The 22,132-nt window shown below is 36.8% G+C and overlaps 3 protein-coding genes across 3 annotated transcripts; 2 read left to right on the top strand and 1 right to left on the bottom strand.

Moving 5' to 3' along the window:
• Positions 1 to 329: 329 nt before the first annotated feature.
• lrp10 (low density lipoprotein receptor-related protein 10) lies at positions 330 to 8,308 on the top strand. The gene is made up of 10 exons (XM_079588987.1): positions 330 to 514; positions 1,088 to 1,255; positions 1,514 to 1,546; positions 2,754 to 2,892; positions 3,125 to 3,315; positions 3,448 to 3,920; positions 4,081 to 4,511; positions 5,417 to 5,611; positions 5,779 to 5,908; positions 6,580 to 8,308. The coding sequence occupies exons 2-10, from the start codon at positions 1,207 to 1,209 to the stop codon at positions 7,186 to 7,188; spliced, it is 2,250 nt and encodes a 749-aa protein (XP_079445113.1). The 5' UTR covers positions 330 to 514; positions 1,088 to 1,206; the 3' UTR covers positions 7,189 to 8,308.
• A 1,228-nt stretch (positions 8,309 to 9,536) lies between these two features.
• cirop (ciliated left-right organizer metallopeptidase) lies at positions 9,537 to 15,138 on the top strand. The gene is made up of 14 exons (XM_079600872.1): positions 9,537 to 9,655; positions 9,885 to 9,978; positions 10,456 to 10,507; positions 10,576 to 10,725; positions 10,802 to 10,927; positions 11,021 to 11,105; positions 11,600 to 11,745; positions 13,025 to 13,208; positions 13,352 to 13,418; positions 13,606 to 13,702; positions 13,816 to 13,920; positions 14,037 to 14,168; positions 14,316 to 14,440; positions 14,591 to 15,138. The coding sequence occupies exons 1-14, from the start codon at positions 9,607 to 9,609 to the stop codon at positions 14,832 to 14,834; spliced, it is 1,656 nt and encodes a 551-aa protein (XP_079456998.1). The 5' UTR covers positions 9,537 to 9,606; the 3' UTR covers positions 14,835 to 15,138.
• Positions 15,139 to 15,282: 144 nt separating this feature from the next.
• LOC306992228 (uncharacterized protein) lies at positions 15,283 to 20,923 on the bottom strand. The gene is made up of 9 exons (XM_079600883.1): positions 20,785 to 20,923; positions 19,987 to 20,140; positions 19,550 to 19,792; positions 19,131 to 19,373; positions 18,880 to 18,963; positions 18,138 to 18,607; positions 17,320 to 17,415; positions 17,114 to 17,188; positions 15,283 to 16,954 (listed from the first exon to the last, which is right to left on the bottom strand). The coding sequence occupies exons 2-9, from the start codon at positions 20,051 to 20,053 to the stop codon at positions 16,847 to 16,849; spliced, it is 1,386 nt and encodes a 461-aa protein (XP_079457009.1). The 5' UTR covers positions 20,054 to 20,140; positions 20,785 to 20,923; the 3' UTR covers positions 15,283 to 16,846.
• Between the last annotated feature and the right edge of the window lie 1,209 nt (positions 20,924 to 22,132).

Genomic DNA, 22,132 nt, shown 5'->3' with positions numbered 1-22,132 from the left:
ACAATTTAATACAATTTAATTGTAAATAATAAAAACTAAACAATATATAATAATAATTATATATTGTATGATTAGTATTATTTATAAGAAAAATAATAATAATAATAATAATATATTAGATTGACCAGATTCCACTGGATGCAGAAATATATGGTTTATTATAGTAATTATTATAGTGAATAATTTAATATCATAAAATGTTGAAAACAGTATGAGTAGGTGTGTTCAAACTTTCAACAAGTAATGTGGCCTACCTAATAAACAGTAGGCCTACCAATGTGGAGAATAGTAGTGTATTACAACCGTCTATGATTACAACAAGCCATGCCAAGGCTGTAAATAAAGCGCTAAATTATGACATCTAGTGTTGAAAGGAGAACATTACAAGCAGAAAGCAGCGTGCATATAGCGTCACTGAAACGTAGTTGGGTGGTGTAGTTATCGTCTCCCACCTACGAAACAGAACTTACGGAAGTGACTGGGGACGAATGTCAACAAGAGAGAAGAAGAAAAGGTACGGTCAAGATAAAGTCACAAAACAATAATATACGAAAGAACGCATAGAATATAATTTCGAATAGTTTATAGTGTGGTATCAGGTCTTAATAGTGTCCTAATATAAAGTAAAGTAAGTAGCAGGAAGCCAGCTAGCGTTAGCAAAAATCAGACGAGAAAAGCTGGTTAGAAGTCGGAAACTAAACTTTCGGAACAACCAGTCAGTTTAGACGCTGGTTGTCTTACTTTCTTACGAGCGAAACGTAGGGAAATGCCTGACTATATGTATGAAGTGTCACTGAATAGTTTGATTGTTTCGTTTATAAACATTACAGGGCTACTCTGCCTAACACCGAGTTGCGTCACTGCTGGGAAGAGAGCGAGACAGGAAGTCTGTGCGAAAGACATTCTATGCGATTTTTTGTGTCAATTACCGACTATTTTAATTCGAATCCATATGTTGACTTTAGTCGAGGTTATGCCATCGAGTTTCTGATTGAAGCAGTTGTATTTGAAAGCTAATGCTGGTTCAGTTGTCATTGTTGTCTTTGTCTGAAATGGTAGTTTATGGTGTTTATTTTTGTCTTTACAGCTAAACACATCCAACAGGACGCATTGGTGATGGTGATGGATCTACCGACCATATTTTTGCCATAAATAGTTTTTTTAATTTGTGTTTTATAAAACAACGACAGTCATTGGCTTTTTAGAATGTCTATTTCCCACAGCCTTTACCTCTTAGGTCTTTTGTTTTTATCAGGTAAGATATGATTTTGTCCTTGACTGTGTATCATGCAGATATGATACAAACTCTTATTATATAAATATGAAGCAGACTTTTCATGTTGATTGAAATACTGACCTTGACTTAACCAAAGGTTACTACCTATGGTGACTTTAGGGTCAAGCAAGGTAACATAAGATTGATTGTGTTTACATTATGATAATTGGCAATAAACCTCATTTAGTATTCCTTGTCTTATATGTGATTTGTATTTTTTTTGTATACCTCCCACAGTTCCTTGCACTCTGGAGCTGGTCTTGAGTCCCGGTAAGGAAGAGCTTGACATCTCTTTGTTTGTTTCTCAGTCTGAACGCTTATTTGAATTCACACCCAATGCCCAGTTAAAAAGGCAACATTCCTGACTAAAATAGTCATCGAGAAGGTGAAGTCAAAAACTAAAGCACTAGAGATTAAAGAGATAGTTCACCCAAAAAGGAAAATGCTGTCATCATTTACTCACCATCAAGTTGTTCCAAAGCTGTATGAATTTGAATGAACAAAACAGTTGATGGGGCCCCCTTATTATTATTCCATACTGGGGTCCATCAACTCGTTGGTTACACACGTTCTTCATACATATCTTCTTTTGTGTTCAGCAGAAGAAAGAAATTTGCACAGCTTTGGAACAACTTAAAGGTTGATTAAATAATGACAAAATGTTTATTTTTTGGGTGAACGACCCCTTTAAATGCCACTTTCTTATAATGTAATTTATTGTTATCCCCACATCCAAAGTCTGAAAATATGTATCTTGTGCCTGTCATTATTTTATTGAATGACACACACACACACACTTCACTTTAGGACACAATAGGCCTTATGCGCCAGAGAAACAAGCACGCAGCCATCTTTAGAATTTAGTTTTTGTACTTCCGTTTTTTCAGTAGCATGGCAGCGCTGTCGGAGAGTAATTAGCTGGTAAAGTGGATTTACTTATCGTAGAGTTAACAAAAGTTATCATGAGCATTGTAATGTATGAAACGGATGTCATAACAAATGTCAGTAAACCCGGAAGATGTTAAAATGAGCGGTTCATTTAGAAATCCGTAAGATCTTACCTCCATGTTGTGGAATAGGTTTGGTCACATTTACTGATGCTCGTCTAAATTTCGTAGGTGGAATCTAGACATGCAGATTTTGCATCGGATTCAATTCGTCGTGTTAACCAACAGAATGCTGTGTGACGCATTACTACACTATTGACTGTTGACAACAGATGTCACTGCATTTATTTCCTGTTTGACTGCTTAGGTTTTCTCTTTAGTATTGTCTGTGGACATTTTTCATGTACTTAAATGCTCTTTATTATTTAGTTATATGTTTTAAAGGCCATTCCACCTGCTTTCATGTCTAAAGTTATGTTCTCAAATAACTCACAGTAAATCACAGATCGTCTATTGTGATTTCACATAGAAATTTAGGGCTAGAGCACAATAAAATGTAAAGATAATTTTGCTTTAACTGTCGGTTTCAGCTCATTGTGATCATTCACCCAAAATATTACAACAAAGACAAGGAGAGATTCATAACTCTGCCCACCATTCCTGGTCTTCCCGTCCACTCAACTGCAGTTGGCTGATAACCTCAAAAGTTGGGGAGCGTGTCATCATCAGGTACTAATAATATTTTATTTAACCTTTTTTGGGATCGTTGAAAATATATATATTAAAGCTTCAATGCATATATGAACAATATTAGCCTAATGATGAGCATATCTAAGTTTATAAATATGTTAACAAATGGCTTTTGTTGTTAACAAGGTGAGAGATTGTTTTGATCCTTACACAGTAAATGGTCCATTTTTTTATTTACCTGCCATTTAATTTGTGTCCATCTCTTTTGAAGTTTTTCCCAGTTTAATATGAAATGTGGACGGGAATGGGTGTCCGTGGTTCCACTCACTGGCAGCCCTTACAAACTCTGCGGTTACCAGCTTCCAGCACCATTTGAGATGACAGGGGGAAACATTACAGTGACGCACCACTTCCTCACTCATTACTACCCAATAACAGGGTTCCTTCTTTCATATATTAAAGGTAGAGTAGCACACATTGAAAGGAAATTGTCACAGTTCCTGCCCTGTCAATGACTTTATCCAGAAGACTGTAAAACTCTGTTCTTGAGTATGTGTTTAACAGGGTTCATTTGTCTTTCTCCCTCCTATCCAGACTCGGGTCCCTGTTTTCAAGGCGAGTTTGAATGTTACAGTGAACGTTGTCTCCCGGCATCGTGGCGCTGTAATGGACGAGTTGAATGCCTTGGTGTGGGTGATGACCTTGGCTCTGACGAGGACGGATGTGACGATGTTAGCCCTGAACCACCCATAGACGATGTAAATCAGCTCCTTCCAGCTGAAACCAGCACCTTGGTGATGCCATTATCCAGCACAGATATATCGCCACCTAAAATCCCTGACTTTGCCTTGCTGCCCCAAGGAGGGCCATGTGGGGGATATTTGAGTGCATTTTATGGGTCGTTTATTCCCCCTTTACAAACGGGACAACCTTTGGTGTGTGTGTGGACAGTTGATCCCCAGGATTCACGACCACTCAAATTAGAGCTTCAACAACTGGAACTGGGTCCCCGAGACATGATCAAAATCACAGACCAGCGCTATGGCACAGGCAACATCATTAAAACAGTGAGTTTTACTCTTTGTCTGTGAGATGATGTAGCTTGTGATTGATCAATGCAGATTAGTCTATTTACATCTTGTTTCTTTAAACTGTCATACCTGTCATGCCTGTCATGCTTCAAACTTTGATAATAAATCTTACATCCCCTCTCATTGACAATTACAGATCAACTCTGTGTCCAATAGCAAAGCAGTAGAGGTTGAATCCCACACCGGCTTGCTTTCCCTGATATACCGTATGGAGCCTTCATTTGAAGGGCATGGCTTTAATGCGACCTATCGCATCTCGGATTACTGCCTTCCGTGGGAGGAGCTTTGTGGGGGATCACTGGGAGGCTGTTACAACCCAAAGCAGCGTTGTGATGGACACTGGGACTGTCCTGAAACGGGCCTGGATGAGGAAGCATGCTGGGGCTGCCAAGCTGGGCACTTCCTCTGTGGGATGGGAGGACTTAAGAAAGCAAGCCGCCCGCAGGACCGACCAGTCTGTTACTCGATTCATGAGCGCTGCAACTACCAGCTCAACTGTGCAGATGGAACTGACGAAAGAGAATGTACCATCTGCCAACCTGGGACCTTTCACTGCGACAGTGACAGGTTTGTATGTGTTCATAAACGAGTACCGTATACGCCACTGTTTAAATGTTTGAGGTCGGTAAGATTTTATAAATATTTTTAGTGAAGACTTAGGATCAAGGCTGCATTTTTTTAAAATATAAAATACAGTACAAAACAATAGTACTTTGAAACGTCATTACAAATAAATAAAAAACCTGTTATCTATTTTTTTAAATAGATAACAGGAATTAGGAATTAGTTTATTCCTGTGATGGAAAAGCATAATTTTAAGCAGCCATTTTTTAGTGTCATATGACATTCAAATCATTCTAATATGCTGATTTGAATTGATGCTCAAGAAATATTTCTTATTATTATCATTGTTGAAAACAGTTTTGCTGTTCAATCTTTTAGTGAAAACAGTGGTAAAAAAAAGTTTTTTTAGGATTCTTTAAATAGGAAGTTAAATAAAACAGCATTTATTTGAAATAGTGATAACACTTTACAATAAGGTTCATTAGCTAACATTAGTTAAATGCATGTAATGAACTGCACTTATACAGCATTTATTAATCGTTGTTAATGTTAATGTCTTCATTTACTAATACTTTATTAAAATCTTGTTAACATTAGTTAATGCACTGTGAAATAACATGAACAGCTGTAATTTTTTTAACTAATGTTAACAAAGATGAACAAATACAGTAACAAATGTATTGCTCATGGTTAGTTCATGTTAGTTAATACATTACCGAAATAGTTTTTTTGTAACAAAGTAAAACTCTTTACTCTCACTTTTGAACAGTTCATTTAATTCGTCCTTTCTGAATGGAAGTATTCATTTCTCACTGACTCCAAATGTTTTAATGGTAGTGTATATATTTTGCCCACCATATGTTTGGATTTTGCATTTAAAATCTGCCGATGTTTAATTGATTGAGCAGGTGTGTGTTTGAGAGCTGGCGTTGTGACGGACAGGTGGACTGCAAGGATGGCACCGATGAGCTTAACTGCACTGTGACCCTCCCCCGAAAGGTCATAACCGCAGCTACCGTTGGAAGCCTAGTTTGCGGACTTCTGCTAGTCATTGCAATGGGCTGCACCTGCAAGCTGTACTCACTACGCACTCGAGAGTACAGGTAAAACCATCTAAACCAGATAATAACTACAAAAAAGAACATAATTTTCCAAATATAATCATTTTACGATGTCCTTTTTTTTCTGAGAAAGATCAGGACATCATTATGTGAAATATTATGTTATAATAGTGACAATATTTCTGTATACTCTTCTCTTGCCTTTTCAGCATGTTCGCACCAATCACTCGGCAGGAGGCTGAACTGATCCAGCAGCAGGCCCCGCCCTCTTATGGTCAGCTGATTGCTCAGGGAATCATTCCACCAGTGGAAGACTTCCCTACTGAGAACCCCAATGAGGTAAGAGCTCTTGTTACTGTTTTAATACATCAATTTTATGAGAAATATGCAGTGCATCACATTTAAATGTATACTTTTTATATTTATTATACATAATAATCAAGAATGAAAATAAAGAAATTACGAATGTAACAAAAGATGGCAATTACATACTGTTATTTTGAGCTTTGTATTCATTAGAGTCCTGGAAAAAATTAATCACTGTTTCCACAAAAATATTATGCAGCACAACTGTTTTCAACATTTTGAATAAAAAAAGTGTTACTTGAACACCAAATCAGCATATTACAATAATTTCTGAAGGATCATGTGAGACTGAAGACTGGAGTAAAATAATTATATTTTAAAATACATTAAAATAGAGAACAGATATTTTAAATTGTAATAATATTTCACAATATTACCATTTTACTGTATTTCTGATCAAATAAATGCAGCCTGGTTAAGCATAAGAGACATACAAACGTTTTTAAAACCTCACCGATCCCAAACTATTGAATGGTTGTGTATTTAGTCTAGTGTTAAAAAATGAAAAAAAAGAACACTTCCTTCCCTAACTGGCTGTACAATATTTGTTTGTAATTTATTTTCTCTTATTTGTGCATTTTTCTGTTTGGTTTTTCACTTTTGCATGTTTTTGTTTCCACAATTCTCTTTTTGTCTTTTTTCAGACCGTCTCACTCTCTCTGAGAGGAATACTACAGCTCCTCAGGCAAGACAATGCTTCCTCTCTACGGCGAAGACGCAGGCCTCGGTTCATCCGCAGAGCTGTGCGACGCCTACGGAGATGGGGCTTACTTCCTCGGCCCGCACCCAGGCCAACACAGACCACAGCCTCTTCCTCCCAACAGACAGAAGCCGCTAATACTAGCACTGAGCCCAATCAGTCAAGTCCTGGAGTCTCCTCAGTGGCTACAGAGGCTGCCAGTCAGTCCTTGCCTCAAAAACTGTGTTTATCCCAACAGACAGAATCACAGCTGCAAGCGGAGGCTCCTCCACCTCCTTCTCCCCCACCTCCATTTTCTGTCCATCCAATTGAAGACCCTGAAACACAACAGACCCCACCCATCATCGCTATCCCCCCGAGCAGCCCTTCCCTAGCATCTCTCTTCCACTCGCTGGGGCGGAGCATTTCCCGTTTCAGATCCTCCCCGTCCCCTACTTCTCTTCCTCTTTCCGCATCCCCCTCTTTTTCCTGTTCTTCTTCAGAAGATGAAGTGCTGCTGATCCCTCTCTCTGATGACACGACCTCTGAAGATGATATTCCCATGCTGACATGAGCGACTCGTACTTTCTTTTCCCTTCCAGATCTGTCTCTCAGTTCACATTGTTCTCGCTCTCCCTGCCTTCCTCCTTTCAGCACGTAAGCGTCACCATGTTTGCTTCTTGTGCTGGCTTGGTGCCTTAACTTGTATTAGAGCATCTGTTTTCCTGACTTAAAAGAAAAAGTATTGAATTAATGTGTGTCAAAAATATTTGACAAGCGACTGCGTGTGTACAGATGTGTGTCGGTTGTGCACTTATCTAAATGGTTGAGTATGATGGAAGAGCATTTGCACAAAGAATCTCCCCCATCTGGCTTACGAAATGTTCCTCTGTGTAATCCTTTGCCGCAATGTTGGTTAAAAAGATTGATTTTAGTTAGAATTGCTTTTTTTTTAAATCTGCAGACATGGTTGTGTGATGTACATACATGTGAGTTTACCTCATAATGCTACAGGCCACATTTTATTGTGTGTTCCTCAGAAGTGCCTTTGATTGAGCTTCCTGTACATCACTAGACAGTATGTGACTGAGTATGTGCTTGCACGTAGGGCCAAACACACTTGCACAAAAGTTTACACATAGATGTAGAACTCACCCTCGCTATGTATATGGTAGTGCATGGCAACTGTGGCAATAACTTAATAATAAAGACTTGTGTGTTGTGAGTGAGTGATTGTGTGTGTGTGTGTGTGTGGAAGAGAGCGTGAACTAGCTGAAAGTGGTAAGCCACTCAGTGGAGACAATCCTTCTTGGAGGTTTAACTTGCACCTCTACATGCACCACCAACCTGAATGACATCACCATATCACAATAACTTGAATATGTCTTTCAAAATGAAAAGTTTAGATTTCATACTTTTCTGGCTCAGTGGAAATAAATGGGTGACCAGTTGTAGTGCCATATCTTTAGTCACTTGATTTCAGCTGTCAGTTCACTCCTTCTTTTACCCTGTCAATGTTGTTTTTACTCTGTATTTTTAATGCCGAGATGTTGAACTCTCATCTGCTGAATGGTGACTAGAAAGACGTGGGGTGGGAATTATCTTTGATGAACTGATATTAAGATGAATTTCACTGTATATATTTGCTAAACCAGCTGGAAAATCCACAAAGAATAAAATGATTTGCACTTTTATTCTTCCTTGTGTGCTTTGATTTGCCAACTCGAATGTTGTGGTTTAGTTTCTTGTGTGTTTGTGAAAATAGCTGGGAATGTAAAAGGCTTTATTTGCACAATTTAAAGCTGAATGGATACTGCAAGGTAAAAAAACAGTATGGTGTCAACATAGATCTAAAGAAAATCTAGAATGCAAGTGTTACAGGTGAAGAATGTGACTTTCCCTTTTAAGGGAATATAAAGCATCATGTTGTCAGTTCTACTGAAACTATGAGAGGTGATTGTCTTATTTGCACTTCAAAGCCTGCATTGCCTCAGTTTCTTTACATCCTAAGGAGGAGGTTCTTTCTGCTCAGAAGAGAAGGAAACAAACAGATATGCAAGTTTCCTAGTTCGCCATCTCCAAATGCAAGTTTCCTAGTGCGCCATCTCCAAATACAAGCTAAAGGACTGATATGCTGGTAAGAAATCTATTAATTAAATATTTTTTCTGTGTGAATGAAAACGTTTTTATTTATTTTAATGTTAAACATTTGGGGTCAGTAATAATTAAAAAAAAATCTTATAAATGCTATTCTTGTCTTTTAATCAAAAAGTCATGTTTCCACACAAATATTAAACGGCAAAACTTTTCAACAGGATCACGTGGCACTGAAGACGAGTAATGGCTGCTGAAAATTCAGCTTTGCCCGCTTTGCCATCACAGGAATAAATTACATTTTAAAATGTATGAAAATAGAAATTAGTTATTTTAATTGTAATATTTAAATTGTATTGTATTTTTGATCAAATATAAATGCAGCCTTGGTGATCATAAGAGACTTCGTTCAGAAACCATTCAAAATCTTACAGACGCCAATTTTTTTTAAAGGTACGGTAGAGTAAATTACTTTCTGAAGATAATTTGTGTAAATATTCTTATTGCCCATAAAACATTTGTAATTTTGCCTTTTTTAAATAATTGTGCTTTTTCTTTATCTTTTATGATAAAGTACTAGATAATGCATTTTGCCCCTTGTATTTGTATTGGTATATTACTTTTGCCATGGTTTCCATGTACTTGGGGGAAGTGCATCTTTGACCAAGTTCAGAGAACAATCAAAGTTGTGTCCCCGCCCACTGGTCAATACGCCTCTGCTCATTGGCCCTTGAGTGAAACAGCACCTTTCACTGCATCAGAGGAGAATCTAGCACCCCAGAGACCTAAAAGAGCAGAGAAACATGTTGAATCCATGGCAGTTCCACAACCAATCAGGATCAAGGTCTGGATCCCCTCAGAAAGCCCCACCCTCTCAGACCGGGAGAGAGAGAGACTAATGACCGCAGTCGATGAGGCTGTGAGCGAAGTTTCCAGTTTACTGTCAGGTGAGCAGTGTTGTGGGCTCATTACAAATAACTTGAGTTACGTAATCAGATTACTTTTCAAGTAACTAGCAAAGTAACGCATTACTTTTTCAACTTACAACAAAATATCTAAGTTACTTTTTCAAATAGCCTAACTAAGTAACGCTAGTTACTTTTTCACATTTATTGACTGACGGCTCTCCTGTCCCCATGTTGAGTCCTCTTTAGCAACATTTTTGTTTGTTCATAGTGAGACGAGTTCCAGATAGTCTGTTGCTGAACAGAGACATAAACAAATACTGCAAATTCATCTGGAGAAACAGTAGCACTGTTAACCACATGAAGTATGTTTTACATTCATTCATTCATTCATTCATTCATTCATTCAATCTTTCGTTATTTCATTATTTCAGATCCTTAGGTCCATATCACAAAGTAAAAGAAAAGAAGGAACTATACGGTTATACGGACCACACGTGTGTCTTTTAGTCCTATATAGTCCGTATAGTCATCCCTGATTGGTCTTAACCCCAGTGACGGGTAGGTTTTGGGGCGGGGTTAGGGGTAGGCCATCGTATGATTGGTCTTAACCCCAGTGACGGGTAGGTTTAGGGGCGGGGTTAGGGGTAGGCCATCGTTTGGTCCGGATAACCGTATAGTACCGAAAAGAATAACATACAGACACACGGTTTACTCTTCTTCTCTGACTCTCTTACTGAACTGCTCTGTCATTGTTTTTTTCTTTGCTAGTAGTGTTTGTGGAAGCACTTGCTCAATTGACTTTTCACCTTTACTAAGTCAACCAGTGTCATTCTCCTCAGATGTGGCAGAGCCAAAGAGAACTACAGATTCGAGAGCTGCTTCTGCGTGAATGTGAGTCTCGTTTCATACAACTACTACTCAAAATATTGCACTTAATACTCAGTCTTGCCTGCTTGCAGATCCCAGATGAGCACCTCAATGGCTGTGCTGTTTATCCACATCCTGAGCATCCAGTCCCGACAGTGCTGAGGCCAGAGGGGGCGGGAGTTCCTGACACGGACTTCCTGCTCTATGTGTTCACTCACAGCACAGATAAATGCAGAGCAGAGGTAGACACTATGACTCTACTGAGATTCATGCAGGTTGTCATATAGTGTCTGTAACATTTTTACATGCCTGTCTCAGTCTAGTATACTGGCATATGCTGCTCACTGTCAGGCAGATTCAGAGGGGCGTCCTCTGGCTGGGACTATGGTCATCTGTAGAGAGCCGCTCAGTATGGAAAGATACACACATGAGCGCTATGTGCAGGTGACAGTGAGTTTGTGTTTGAGAAGAGAAGGTGAACTGCTGTTAACTTTGAGAGTACAACATTCATTATTTGTAATCTTTGTTTTGGTACAGACTGTGATCCATGAGCTTTTCCACGTGTTGGGCTTCAGCAAAGAGCTCTTCAGCCGATGGAAGGATTGTTCTCTCTCCTCTCAGGGTAACTATGGAAGCTTGTTTCCGCCACAGAATAAAAAATAGGTAATTGTGACTTTTTATTTCACAATTTACATTCGCGCAATTTTATCACAATTGCGTGATAAAAACCTCACAACTGCGAGTTATAAAGTCAGAATTGTGAGATATGAATTCGCAATTCTGAAAAAACGTTAACTTAGTTATAACTTTATAACTTACAATTGTAAACTTAGGCCTGTATCTCACAATTCTGAGAAAAGAAGTCAGAATTGCGAGTTATTAAGTCAGAATTGCAAATTTATATCTGGCAATTCTGAGGGGAAAAGTAAAAAAATTTAGGTAAAAAGTAGCAATTATCTTTAAATAAATAAATAAATTCTTTCTTTTTCTGGGTCTCGGAAACATTTTTCTACATTTTCTTTATTTAACTGAATAAATATCTTTTAGAGTTATGGTGTTCAGTGTAGCACTGTTGTGCAGTTGCTGGTAATTTTTGTCATTGTGTGTATTATGAAGCTGGTGTAGACTGCTGGCCTTATGGTCAGGTGATCAGCACAGATGAGACGGGGCAGGTTAGACTCTATTCTCCTACTGTGATCAGAGCAATGCAGACACATCTCAACTCTACCCACGCTGATCTTGGAGCTCCATTAGAGAACAAGGTACTCACCACGTACAAAACAATGCACCATAGCACTCAACAATTACCACATACATTCAAAAGTTTGAGGTCAGTCATTTTAAGATGAATTAATAATTTAGTAAAGATGCATTAAATTCATCAAAAGTGGCAGCACATACTTTTACATTGTTACAAAAAATATATATATATTTCAAATAAATAGTTGTTTTGAGCTTTCTATTAATCACAGCATAACTATTGATTAAAAAGACAACATTGATAAAAACTAATAAATGTTTCTTGAGCACCAAATTAGCTTATTAGAATGATTTCTGAAGAGTCATGTGACACTGAAGACTGGAGTAATGGCTGTGGAAGCGTCCACATCACTGACTAAAAAATAAAATAATTGTGATTTTTTCCCCCCCTCAGAATTGCAAGATATAAATTCGCAATTGTGAGTTTAAATCTCACAATTCTGAGAAAAAGGCTGAACTGCAAGGTATATAATCGAAATTCTGACTTGCAATTGCGAGTTTATATCTCGCAGCTCTGACTTTTCTGGCAATTGTGACTTTATTTCTCAGAATTGCGAATTAATATCTCGCAATTCTGAGTTTACATCTCGCAATTGTGAGATCGCAATGACCTTTTTGTATTTTTTATTTTGTGGCGAAAACAAGCTTGCATAAATGACTGCTGAAAGATCAATTTAAAATATATTGAAATAGAAAACAATTATTTTAAATATATTTCACAATATTACTGTTCTTACTATATTTTGTTCAAATAAATGCAGCCTTGGCGAGCATCAAAAACATTAACAAATTATACAGACCCCAAAATGTTTAATAATAGTATAAATCATGGCATATACATGGCACTACAAAGTATTAAAAAAATATGTCACTACAAAGATGTTGTAGTAATGGTACAGTATTGTCCTAAAACAATAGAAGTGTTATGTTTCCATTTCCAAAAAAACATGATAGTAATACATTACATTTGGTGATTTGATACACAGTTATTTGGTTACATTTTTGTTAGTGACTTCAAACGTTAACCTAGAAACTTTGTTAAATTTGAGGGTACTGAAAATGAAGTACACACAAACAAAATGATGTAATGTCAATGTAAAGACAGTGTCTGTTTGTTTTTACTGAGTGCAAATTGACAAACTGGTTGGCTATTTACACTTTGAATAGTATCTACTGTTTGCACTAAGTAAATAACATCTACCTCTCTTAATGTAAATAGCTGCTGCCTAATGTAAAACACAGATGATGCACTCAATCTCTCCCTCTGTCTCTTCCTCTCAGGATGTTGGTTCAGACGGTCTCTCATCACACTGGGAGGCCCGTGTGCTTCAGGGCTCCATCATGGCAGCTTTACTGGTGGAGCCGTCTCTGATTCGCATCGATCCCATCACACTCGCTGCCCTCCAGGATACAGGCTGGTATTCAGTGAACTTTAGCCGAGCTCAGAGCCTGGTGTGGGGAGAGGGTAAGACATCCGCTGTTGAACTAGTTTGGTGGTTTACATACATAAAGAGACACATCATGCACTTGTCTAGGCTGGAGTCAAACCTCAGACTTGCCTGTTCACTGTTTTACCACTCTTGCTGTGTGTTTCTGTGTGTGTTTTAGGTGAAGGCAGTCAGTTCGGGTCCCTCTCTACCTGTCACAATCCTTCAACTTTCTTTTGCACAGACAGGTAATCAAACAAATAAAGCCTCTGAATAATCACAGGTATTTTGACACTGATTTAAAGGAAACTATATTTTTCATGTTTGAATGGTGGGCTTGTTAAAAAGTGAAAAGGTTTTTAAAAGGCTTTTCTAAAGTTGTTTGTTGAAGAGTATTAAATGTGATACATAAACTGTCCACTGTCTTCCTCCCAGTGCATTGGGTTGTCATTACCTTCACTTCCACAAGGGGGAGTGTCTCACTGATCCGTACCTGGATGGCTGCCACATTTTCAAACTCCTGGCAAATGCTGTGAGTCTTTTGTTAAGAGTTCTTTTTCTTTTTCACCGGTCCCTCACTTTGTTGTCACCTTAACAAAACTTCCCACATGATTATCACTGTATAATGCCACTTTTCTTCATCAGAGTGAATGCTGGAACGAGGAGAATGAGAGGAGTGGAATGAAGGAAGGAAGTGGAGAGATATACGGCTCAGACAGCCGCTGTTTCATATCCAACCTCACCAGACCGGTACCACGTGTTCTCACATTTATGTACAAACATATTTAAATATGACAAAGGTACAGTTTTCAGATATTTAGACCCACTGGTAAAGGCTGTTTTAACTTTTAAATCTTTTTCCCCAGAATCATTCATCTTCATCCCGTGCATTAGTGGCAGGTCACTGTTACAGACACAGATGCACTGGAAGAAACAAATATCAAATTCAAGTAAAGGATTCTGATTGGTCGGATTGTCCAGCAGGCAAGAGTGTTGAGGTTTGTGAGAAACTCATTGGTTATCTCTGAATACATTAAGTAAAACTAATTTGAATCCTGCAGGTTAACTATAATGACTGAATCATTTAACACTTGTTTCACATCACTGGACTATTTGTTATAGCTTTCTGTCTCTAAATTTGATAGGTGTCTGGTTATCAGGGATTCATTTTCTGCCCAGACAACAGATTATGTAAATATTCTGATTTAGCTCCTCCTACATCAAGGCAAAAGACAGATAACCTTCTTAACATTAGCGCATCCATTGAGAGGTTAGTCTAATCTCTAAATCTTCAATTATTTTCTAATGTGATTTACCTTCATCACAGTATGCCACCAGTTGCATAATTCAAAATACAATGTATTGTAATTCTATGTCAGTTGAGTCTCTCTAGGAGTAATATATCTGTTCTGTATCGTAGTGATCATGACGTGAAGGAGAAAGACGCCACTCCTCATCCCAACCTCGTGCCCCTCTCCTCAGTCACAGTGTCAAAGCCAGAGATCATCATGGCAGCAGTGCTGAGCATCATGGCTGCTTTCTCTCTGTCTGCTGCAGTGCTCATCTACAGGAAGTGTTCATCCGCCAGGGTTAGAGTACATGCTGCCAATGAGCCTCCATACAGGTCACAGTTTCCTCTCACACAATACATCAGAAGGAACTGATGGTAGAACCAAACAATGGACAATAAACCAACAATGGAGACTAAACCGTGTTTTTAACGGCAGCAACAGGAGTTCAGAAAACATAAAACTGAAACATTTATATATGGTTAAATCTCTTGCTTTACAGTAAGGCTTTAAATGTTTCTTAAATGTATTAAAACCTTTTATGCAGATAATTAACTTACATAAACCTGTTTTGTAATTCATATAATAATAAAATATTTATGGCAAAGATGGAGTTGTGATGTGATAAGTGGATTTTAAAATGGTCAAACTTTCCTTACCTCAGGGAAAGGTGCTTTATTTAATTAAAATGTACAATGTTTTCTGGATTAAGGTAGCTTTACTACATGTCTATTCAGTAGAAATCAATGTATGTGTCATTATTATTCTTAGTCTTGTAAGATTTTTTTTAGGTGTACACTTACAAAAAATCACTAAACAGTAACATGTTTCTCTGAATTTATTTAGTCAACAAGATTACAATAGTATCAAATGATCAAAAATCTAAATTATGCAGTTACAATATTAAGTAAATAGAGAGCAAAATAAAAAAAGCTAAATTCAAAAAGTGATGTTAAAAAAACCATCTGAGCAAATTTTTAAAAAATTTCCAAACCAGTTTCTCAAACATTCCTTCTGTCCGCTTGCTTCGACCATTATTTGGAAAAATGTATTCCATAATAATATATTATTTATTCCACAAACAAAAAGCAATGCCTGAAAAATGTCACAAAGCCAGTGCTTTCAGATAACATACAGATGTTTAGCAAAATAGTTTATGCATATTTAGATGGAATACAAGAAAATTATATAAGATGGAATTTTTTTTTTCATCTTTAGGCAGGGGGGTGTGCAATATTGACAAAAAATATACGGTAGATATAATTTTTTTTCAAAGGTTTGTTGATAATAATTAGATGATATTTTGCTAAGTGTGTTGTGCTGGTAGCACAGCTGGTTTAGGCCTGTTGTTGACAGCAGACTCTCGAAGATATTCATATTATTCATATTCTATGCGGCGGTCAGTTCACAGCAGTGACAGAAATTAACATTTTTATTAAGAGGCAATATTTGCCACCTCAAATTGATTTCTATGGGCATTTTTTTCTAAACTTATTAGACGTATGCATCACCTTTTATGTCAAATTCGAACATTCACATTAAATTATATTAGAATAATAACACAGTATATTAACAATTTCATAAATAAAGCTATGAGATTGTTTTTTTATTTATTTAATATTTAAATATGAAATGATTTTGAATTTAACATTTTTATTTAAAGGGTACTTTAAATATGAAACTAAAACCGCCAGTAGGTGGCAGCAAGTCACTGAGTTGAGGGAGTAATTCATTCAACCGATTTATTCAAACGGCTGATTCATTCAGGAAAGAAGCAAGTGATGGGGCATTGTGCACGAGTGTCAAATGCGATGTCAGCTTACAATGACTTGCACATCATTAAAACAATAATCCCAATATCATCATAGACAATTATACATATCGCACGCGGCACACCCCTACGCACATAAAGAATGAACTTACAATTGAACTGACATTAACACATTTTCTTCTCCTTCCCTCCTCCTTTCGCGTGCAGGAGACTGACGTAATATGCTGCCGTAAATGATAAGAATTGTCACGTGAACAAGCAAATCCACAAAAAAAGAATAATAAAGAAATGTGTATGGTAATGAGATAGTTGTTTTTTTTGTTTTTTATTAGGCCGCGTGTCCACCAAAGCGTTTTAGCCAGCGTCATCTAAAATTTAAGACCTCTCGTAAGTAAAAAAGAAGACTTTTTAAGGCCTTAAATAAAAAAAAAGTTTTAGACTTTTTAAGGATTCGCGGGAACCCTGTTAGGATTATGATACTAGTTACAGCTACTAAACTTTACTTCTGTGATTATACTTATATATATATATATATATATATTGTTGAGATTACTGGTTGAAAAGAAAGATTAATGATTTTTTCTTTAAGTTTGAAAGAACTTGCAAAGCAGTGCTTTTATCCTTTTTTGTAAAGGGTACATCCTGTAAATCCAAGAGGATGAAAGGATTGCGGCAGCAAAAACAATTTCATCCTGGTCTTCGCCCAGTGCTCAGGAAGTGTCATCTGTGAAAGATCAGATGAGTAACAAACATAATATTTAGAACATATATAGATATCAAGTAAACTGGTATCAACAGTGATATCAGATAAATGTATTAAAATGTGTTGTTTACATCAGCGATGACTTGTTGCTGTAAGAAAACATGTACATTATCTCAGTACCTGACATCTCTCAGCGGAGTAATTCAGATCAGTGCAGAGCTCAGTGTTGTCGGCTTCCTTTTTCTCTTTATTTTTCTAATTAAAATGTAATAAGATCAAACACATGCATCAATATAATATAATCTGCAACCCTACATAGCATAATTGGTTTGGGAAATGGACGGATAACAGTTGTTTTATAATTAATAATATGTTGTAAGACTCACTTTGCTCATTTTCATTTTAGAGCATTTGACTTCTTCATTTTTCTTCATTGTGTCCTGCACAAGCTTGCGCATCATCATCATCATCATCTTCTTTGCCTGTGATGAGAGAGAAAAGACATATGCGATACGTCATCCAGTATGCTTTAAAGGAGAACTCCGGTCAATTTTAACATTGAGCTCAATTTTTAGTAAATTTGGAGTGCTGTCAATACAGAGAACAACGTCAAAAATCGGTGTTGCCTACACAGTGTTATCCTCTTTTTAAAATTTGCACCCTATTGACTTGAATGGGGCAAGTTTTAAACCTGCTTTTAGCCTCTTAACATCCTTGATGTGTCATTACAAGTGCCCAGCCATGTTGAGTGATTCCTTCAGAGTGAACACGATGAATCACGCACGTGAACTCGACAATCGACTACTGTGGACTTCGACCGAAAACAGGAAGTAAATACAGGTATGTGCGCTTGTTGAATTAACATAATTTTTATTAATATCTTTCACATCTACTGCAGTCAGATTCATCGTGTTCACTCTGAAGGAATCACTCAACATGGCTGGGCACTTGTAATGACACATCAAGGATGTTAAGAGGATAAAAGCAGGTTTAAAACTTGCCCCATTCAAGTCAATAGGGTGCAAATTTTAAAAAGAGGGGTAACACGGTGTAGGCAACACCGATTTTTGTCGTTGTTCTCTGTATTGACAGCACTCCAAATTTACTAAAAATTGAGCTCAATGTTAAAATTGACCGGAGTTCTCCTTTAAGATTTATAATAAGCTTTTGCTGTTGATCTGAATAAAAGATAACTTTTCATTACCTTTTTCTGTTCACTCTCATCTTCAACAGGAACAGTGTTGTGAGTCTTGTGGTCTTCCTCATTACAGGACAGACACACCGACGTATGATCATCTCTACAGAACAACTCCAGAGGTCGGTGATGTTGCTGGATTATTTTAGGATTAATATTCACCACAAGGTCATTCATCACGACCTGCTTTCTCTTTAGGACTCTCCCATGAGGCTCCACTTTAGGCTCACAGTAAAAGCTCGGACACATCAGGATTTCAGATTGAGACCCTAGCTGCTCAAAATCTCTAAGATCTGCTCTATTGTTGAAATTTTCTTTACAGCATGGACATCTGTTGTCATGACTGCTTTCCCAGCATTCCTTCAGACAGGCCTTGCAGAAGATGTGTCCACATGGTGTTTTCACAGGATCAGTGGACAGCTCCAGACAAATTAAGCACTGGAGGTTTTCATCCAGGGCACTGCTTGAGAAAGCCATTTCTGAAAAACAAAACAAAAATAAAATACTTCACATTCATTTCAAAAACTACCTCAAAATATGTGAACTTAAAGACAAAAACAACTTTATATAAAGTAAACAAAAAGTTTACAGTTCAATCAAAAAAAAAAAAAAAAGAGATGTAAATGTATCCATAATTGTTCAAATATGTATTGAAAATAACAATATATATTATTTATGCTAAATATTAGCATCTTTGTATTATATTTAAAATATATATTTATGAGGGGGTAGAAAATCCTGCTATACTCACTTGAAGGTTTGTACAGAGTCTCTTCTTGGACGTCTGTTTTTAAAGGTTGTGAATATTCTGTCATTATCGGTTCCCTCTTGTAACCTTTAAAAAAAATACAAAACGTAATTTGAAAGGCTTAATAAATAGACACATCTCATGGACAGAAAAATATCACATATACTTTACTTTTGTTACTCGTGAAACTAAGCATGTTGCTAGATAAAATGTCATATTATGAAAATGCATTGGAAAAACAAGTAGGCCTATACCTGTGTTTTTCTCGAAGAGTCGCACAATCTCTCTAAGAGCTGTGTTGCATTTTAGATCAGGACATTTGTTGAATGTTTCTTTACAATATGGGCAGGTGCAGACCTGACTGTTGTCCCAGCACTTCTCAAGGCAGGTCTTGCAGAAGTTGTGTCCACATGAAGTAGTGACTGGATCATTGAATATATCCAGACAGATGGAGCACTGAAGCTCTTCAGATAACAGACCACTGGCGCATAACTGGGCTGAAAGCAGAAGAAATGTATTAACTTCAGGAAGTCCTCACTTTTGAAGTGCACACCATCTGTTCTGAATTTAGTAAATATTTTGTACAATATAAGTGTTGTGCAAATGAAATTGTGTGCACATTTATGAAACATGCTTTCTAATAAAAGATTTTAGCTTTAAAATATACCCCTACCTGTTGTGTTTTTCTCAAAGAGTTGCACAATTTCTCTAAGACCTGTGTTGTTCTTTAGATCAGGTCTTTTGTTGAATGTTTCTTTACAATATGGGCATTTGTAATCCTGACTGTTGTCCCAGCATTCTTTCAGACAGGTCTTGCAGAAGTTGTGTCCACATGGAGTGGTGACTGGATCATTGAGCACATCCAGACACACTGGACACTGACGCTCCTCTGTCAGAAGACACCCGCTGCAGAGAACTGGAAAAATGGGGAAATTACTTGAATGAAATAATAATGTTTATAATCCTAACATTTATTAAAATAGTCAACAAAACACAAAGTAATACTTAACATATTAGTAATTCAGTAGGCCTACAGTACTGTGCATTCAAACACCCACCATTTCATTACTGAGTGATTGCATAATGTATGTTCAGACCAGGAAGACTTACATGGAGGCAAATCGATACTTTCTCTTCTATTATGTCTGCAATTTGGTGGTGTTAAGTGTTCTGCCATTTCTTATCGGGCAACAATCCACCAGCTTTAACAACCGGGTTACAGCAAAAATTCACGTTATCCCATAATGGATGTCACCAGGCCTTCCTGGAACGATTGAAGAAGTTAGATCTCTTTTACAATGACACAGCCAAATGACACATCAACAAGTAATAATATATAAACAGACAAATCGAAATCGATTTAAAATAGATTTAGACCGTCACCGAAATAAACAAGAAATGAATAGGTTAAATAGGCCTAAACAAACCGTAAGATGACTGCACTTCAAACTGCGCCAATTAAGCATAAAAATAGTAAATAAATAGTTACAGGTATCAGTCGACTATTTTCTTTCATTTTGTTCTCGGTAAAAACCAAACCGATTTGTTTGAATTTGCCAACTGTGCCATAAAAAGTATTGGATGTATATAAGCTGCGTGTGCAACTACAGAAGAAGTTTCCGAACTCTGAGCCTTGAATTACAGCTGATTAATAGAATACCAACATACTCCAGGTTTCGTTTTGTTGCATTAAAAATATATCTGGAAGGAATCTGTGAAAAATCATCGCTTTGGCTACTGGTTTGAGTTCGCACCTGAGTTCGCATAGGTTCGCACGTATACAAATCTGAAAAAACCAAATGCAGGTAAATATCTAGCCTACGCCACTGTACAATGTCGTAATACATTGTATTGTAAATTAAAGCATTAATTAACATTAAATCACTTTAAATCGATTTCATCACATACCTCTGAATAAACTTTAGCCTTCTGAAAAATCGAAGAAATATGTCCTCGTTTGTCTGAGTAGCTATAGTTTCACTTCTCCAAACGTAGGCTACTGTCATGTAAATTGTAGGGCTGATTTCACCCCCTAGCGGAAGATACCGCATCGAAATTAAAAACAAAGTGTAGTCTAAAACTCACAACAACATTATCGTGATCAGGCGATTAGCCTAATCTGTTCTGTATAGTGATAATCTTTTTTTATTCTTTACCCAAATGTATGAATTCTGTTTAGTGTGTTGACAGGATAGCCACCTCTAGAAATGCAAGTTTAGACTTCTAAAACTATCTGTTCAGACTTCTTTGGCATTGTCATATATTACGTAAATTAATTGTACTTCTAAAAAGTGCAACTGTAAATATATTGTAAAGAAAATGTAGGCTATACAAAACCAATGCTGAAAACAAAATTCACTAATGCAAAAAAACCACAAAAAAAACACATTGATTAGAGCAAAGCACATACAAATATAGAACTGGCATTCATATTTTCATGTAATTTGTATCCTTAGATAGGCTAATATATTAATACATATTTTCTATTTCACACTTTTTCTATTTATTAATTTTTTCATTTGAAATGTAATTCATTCATTGTAATTACCAGTTGTGATGAGGAGCTACGTTTTTACCTTTTCTATTAAAACAGTGAAAGTTTCTTAGTGAAAGTATATGAGACCTGGGCCTGTATGTATAAAGCCACTCAGAGTAAAATTTTAGTCTCAAGTTTGTCAAAATCTTATTCCTAAACTTAAGAATAAGTGTGATTCATAAAGGTTCCTAAGTGTTAAGACTTGGTCACAGCTCCTAAATTATTTAAGAGAGCTGGAGAGGTCTCCTAACCTAGTTAGGAGTAACAAGATGGTAGCAGAGAGGACGCGGCCATGCACTTTTCAATGAAAATATGATGTATTGTAGTTAAATGTGTTGATCAAACGATAACAAAGTTTAATCATCAAGGTATTCTTTAGTAACTTACCTTTAATAAATTTTATGGCAATGAAATGAAAGTAATAATTATATTTTTGGCAACTGGACAAATGCAGCAGTGCATCTGTGATGACTTGAGTCCTTCAGTCCACAGTTAGCAGGCTCTTGAATAGCACTATTGTGACACTGACCACACCAAATATACAGAAGTGGCCAAAAGTGATGTGCAAAGTTTTTTTTTTTAAATGACCCTACAAGTTTGCTTAAACCATCAAATTATGAGGAAAATATTTTTATATTTATATTTTGTTAAGAAGAACAAAACACTAAACTTAGTGAAGGTATTTATCTTACAAAATTATTTCAAGTTACCTTTATTTCT

The sequence above is a fragment of the Phoxinus phoxinus genome (genome assembly GCF_949152265.1).
Source record: "Phoxinus phoxinus genome assembly, chromosome: 2".
Taxonomy (NCBI): domain Eukaryota; kingdom Metazoa; phylum Chordata; class Actinopteri; order Cypriniformes; family Leuciscidae; genus Phoxinus; species Phoxinus phoxinus.
The sequence above is the reverse complement of the archived record's forward strand: the minus strand, read 5'-3'. Positions and strand labels throughout refer to the sequence as shown.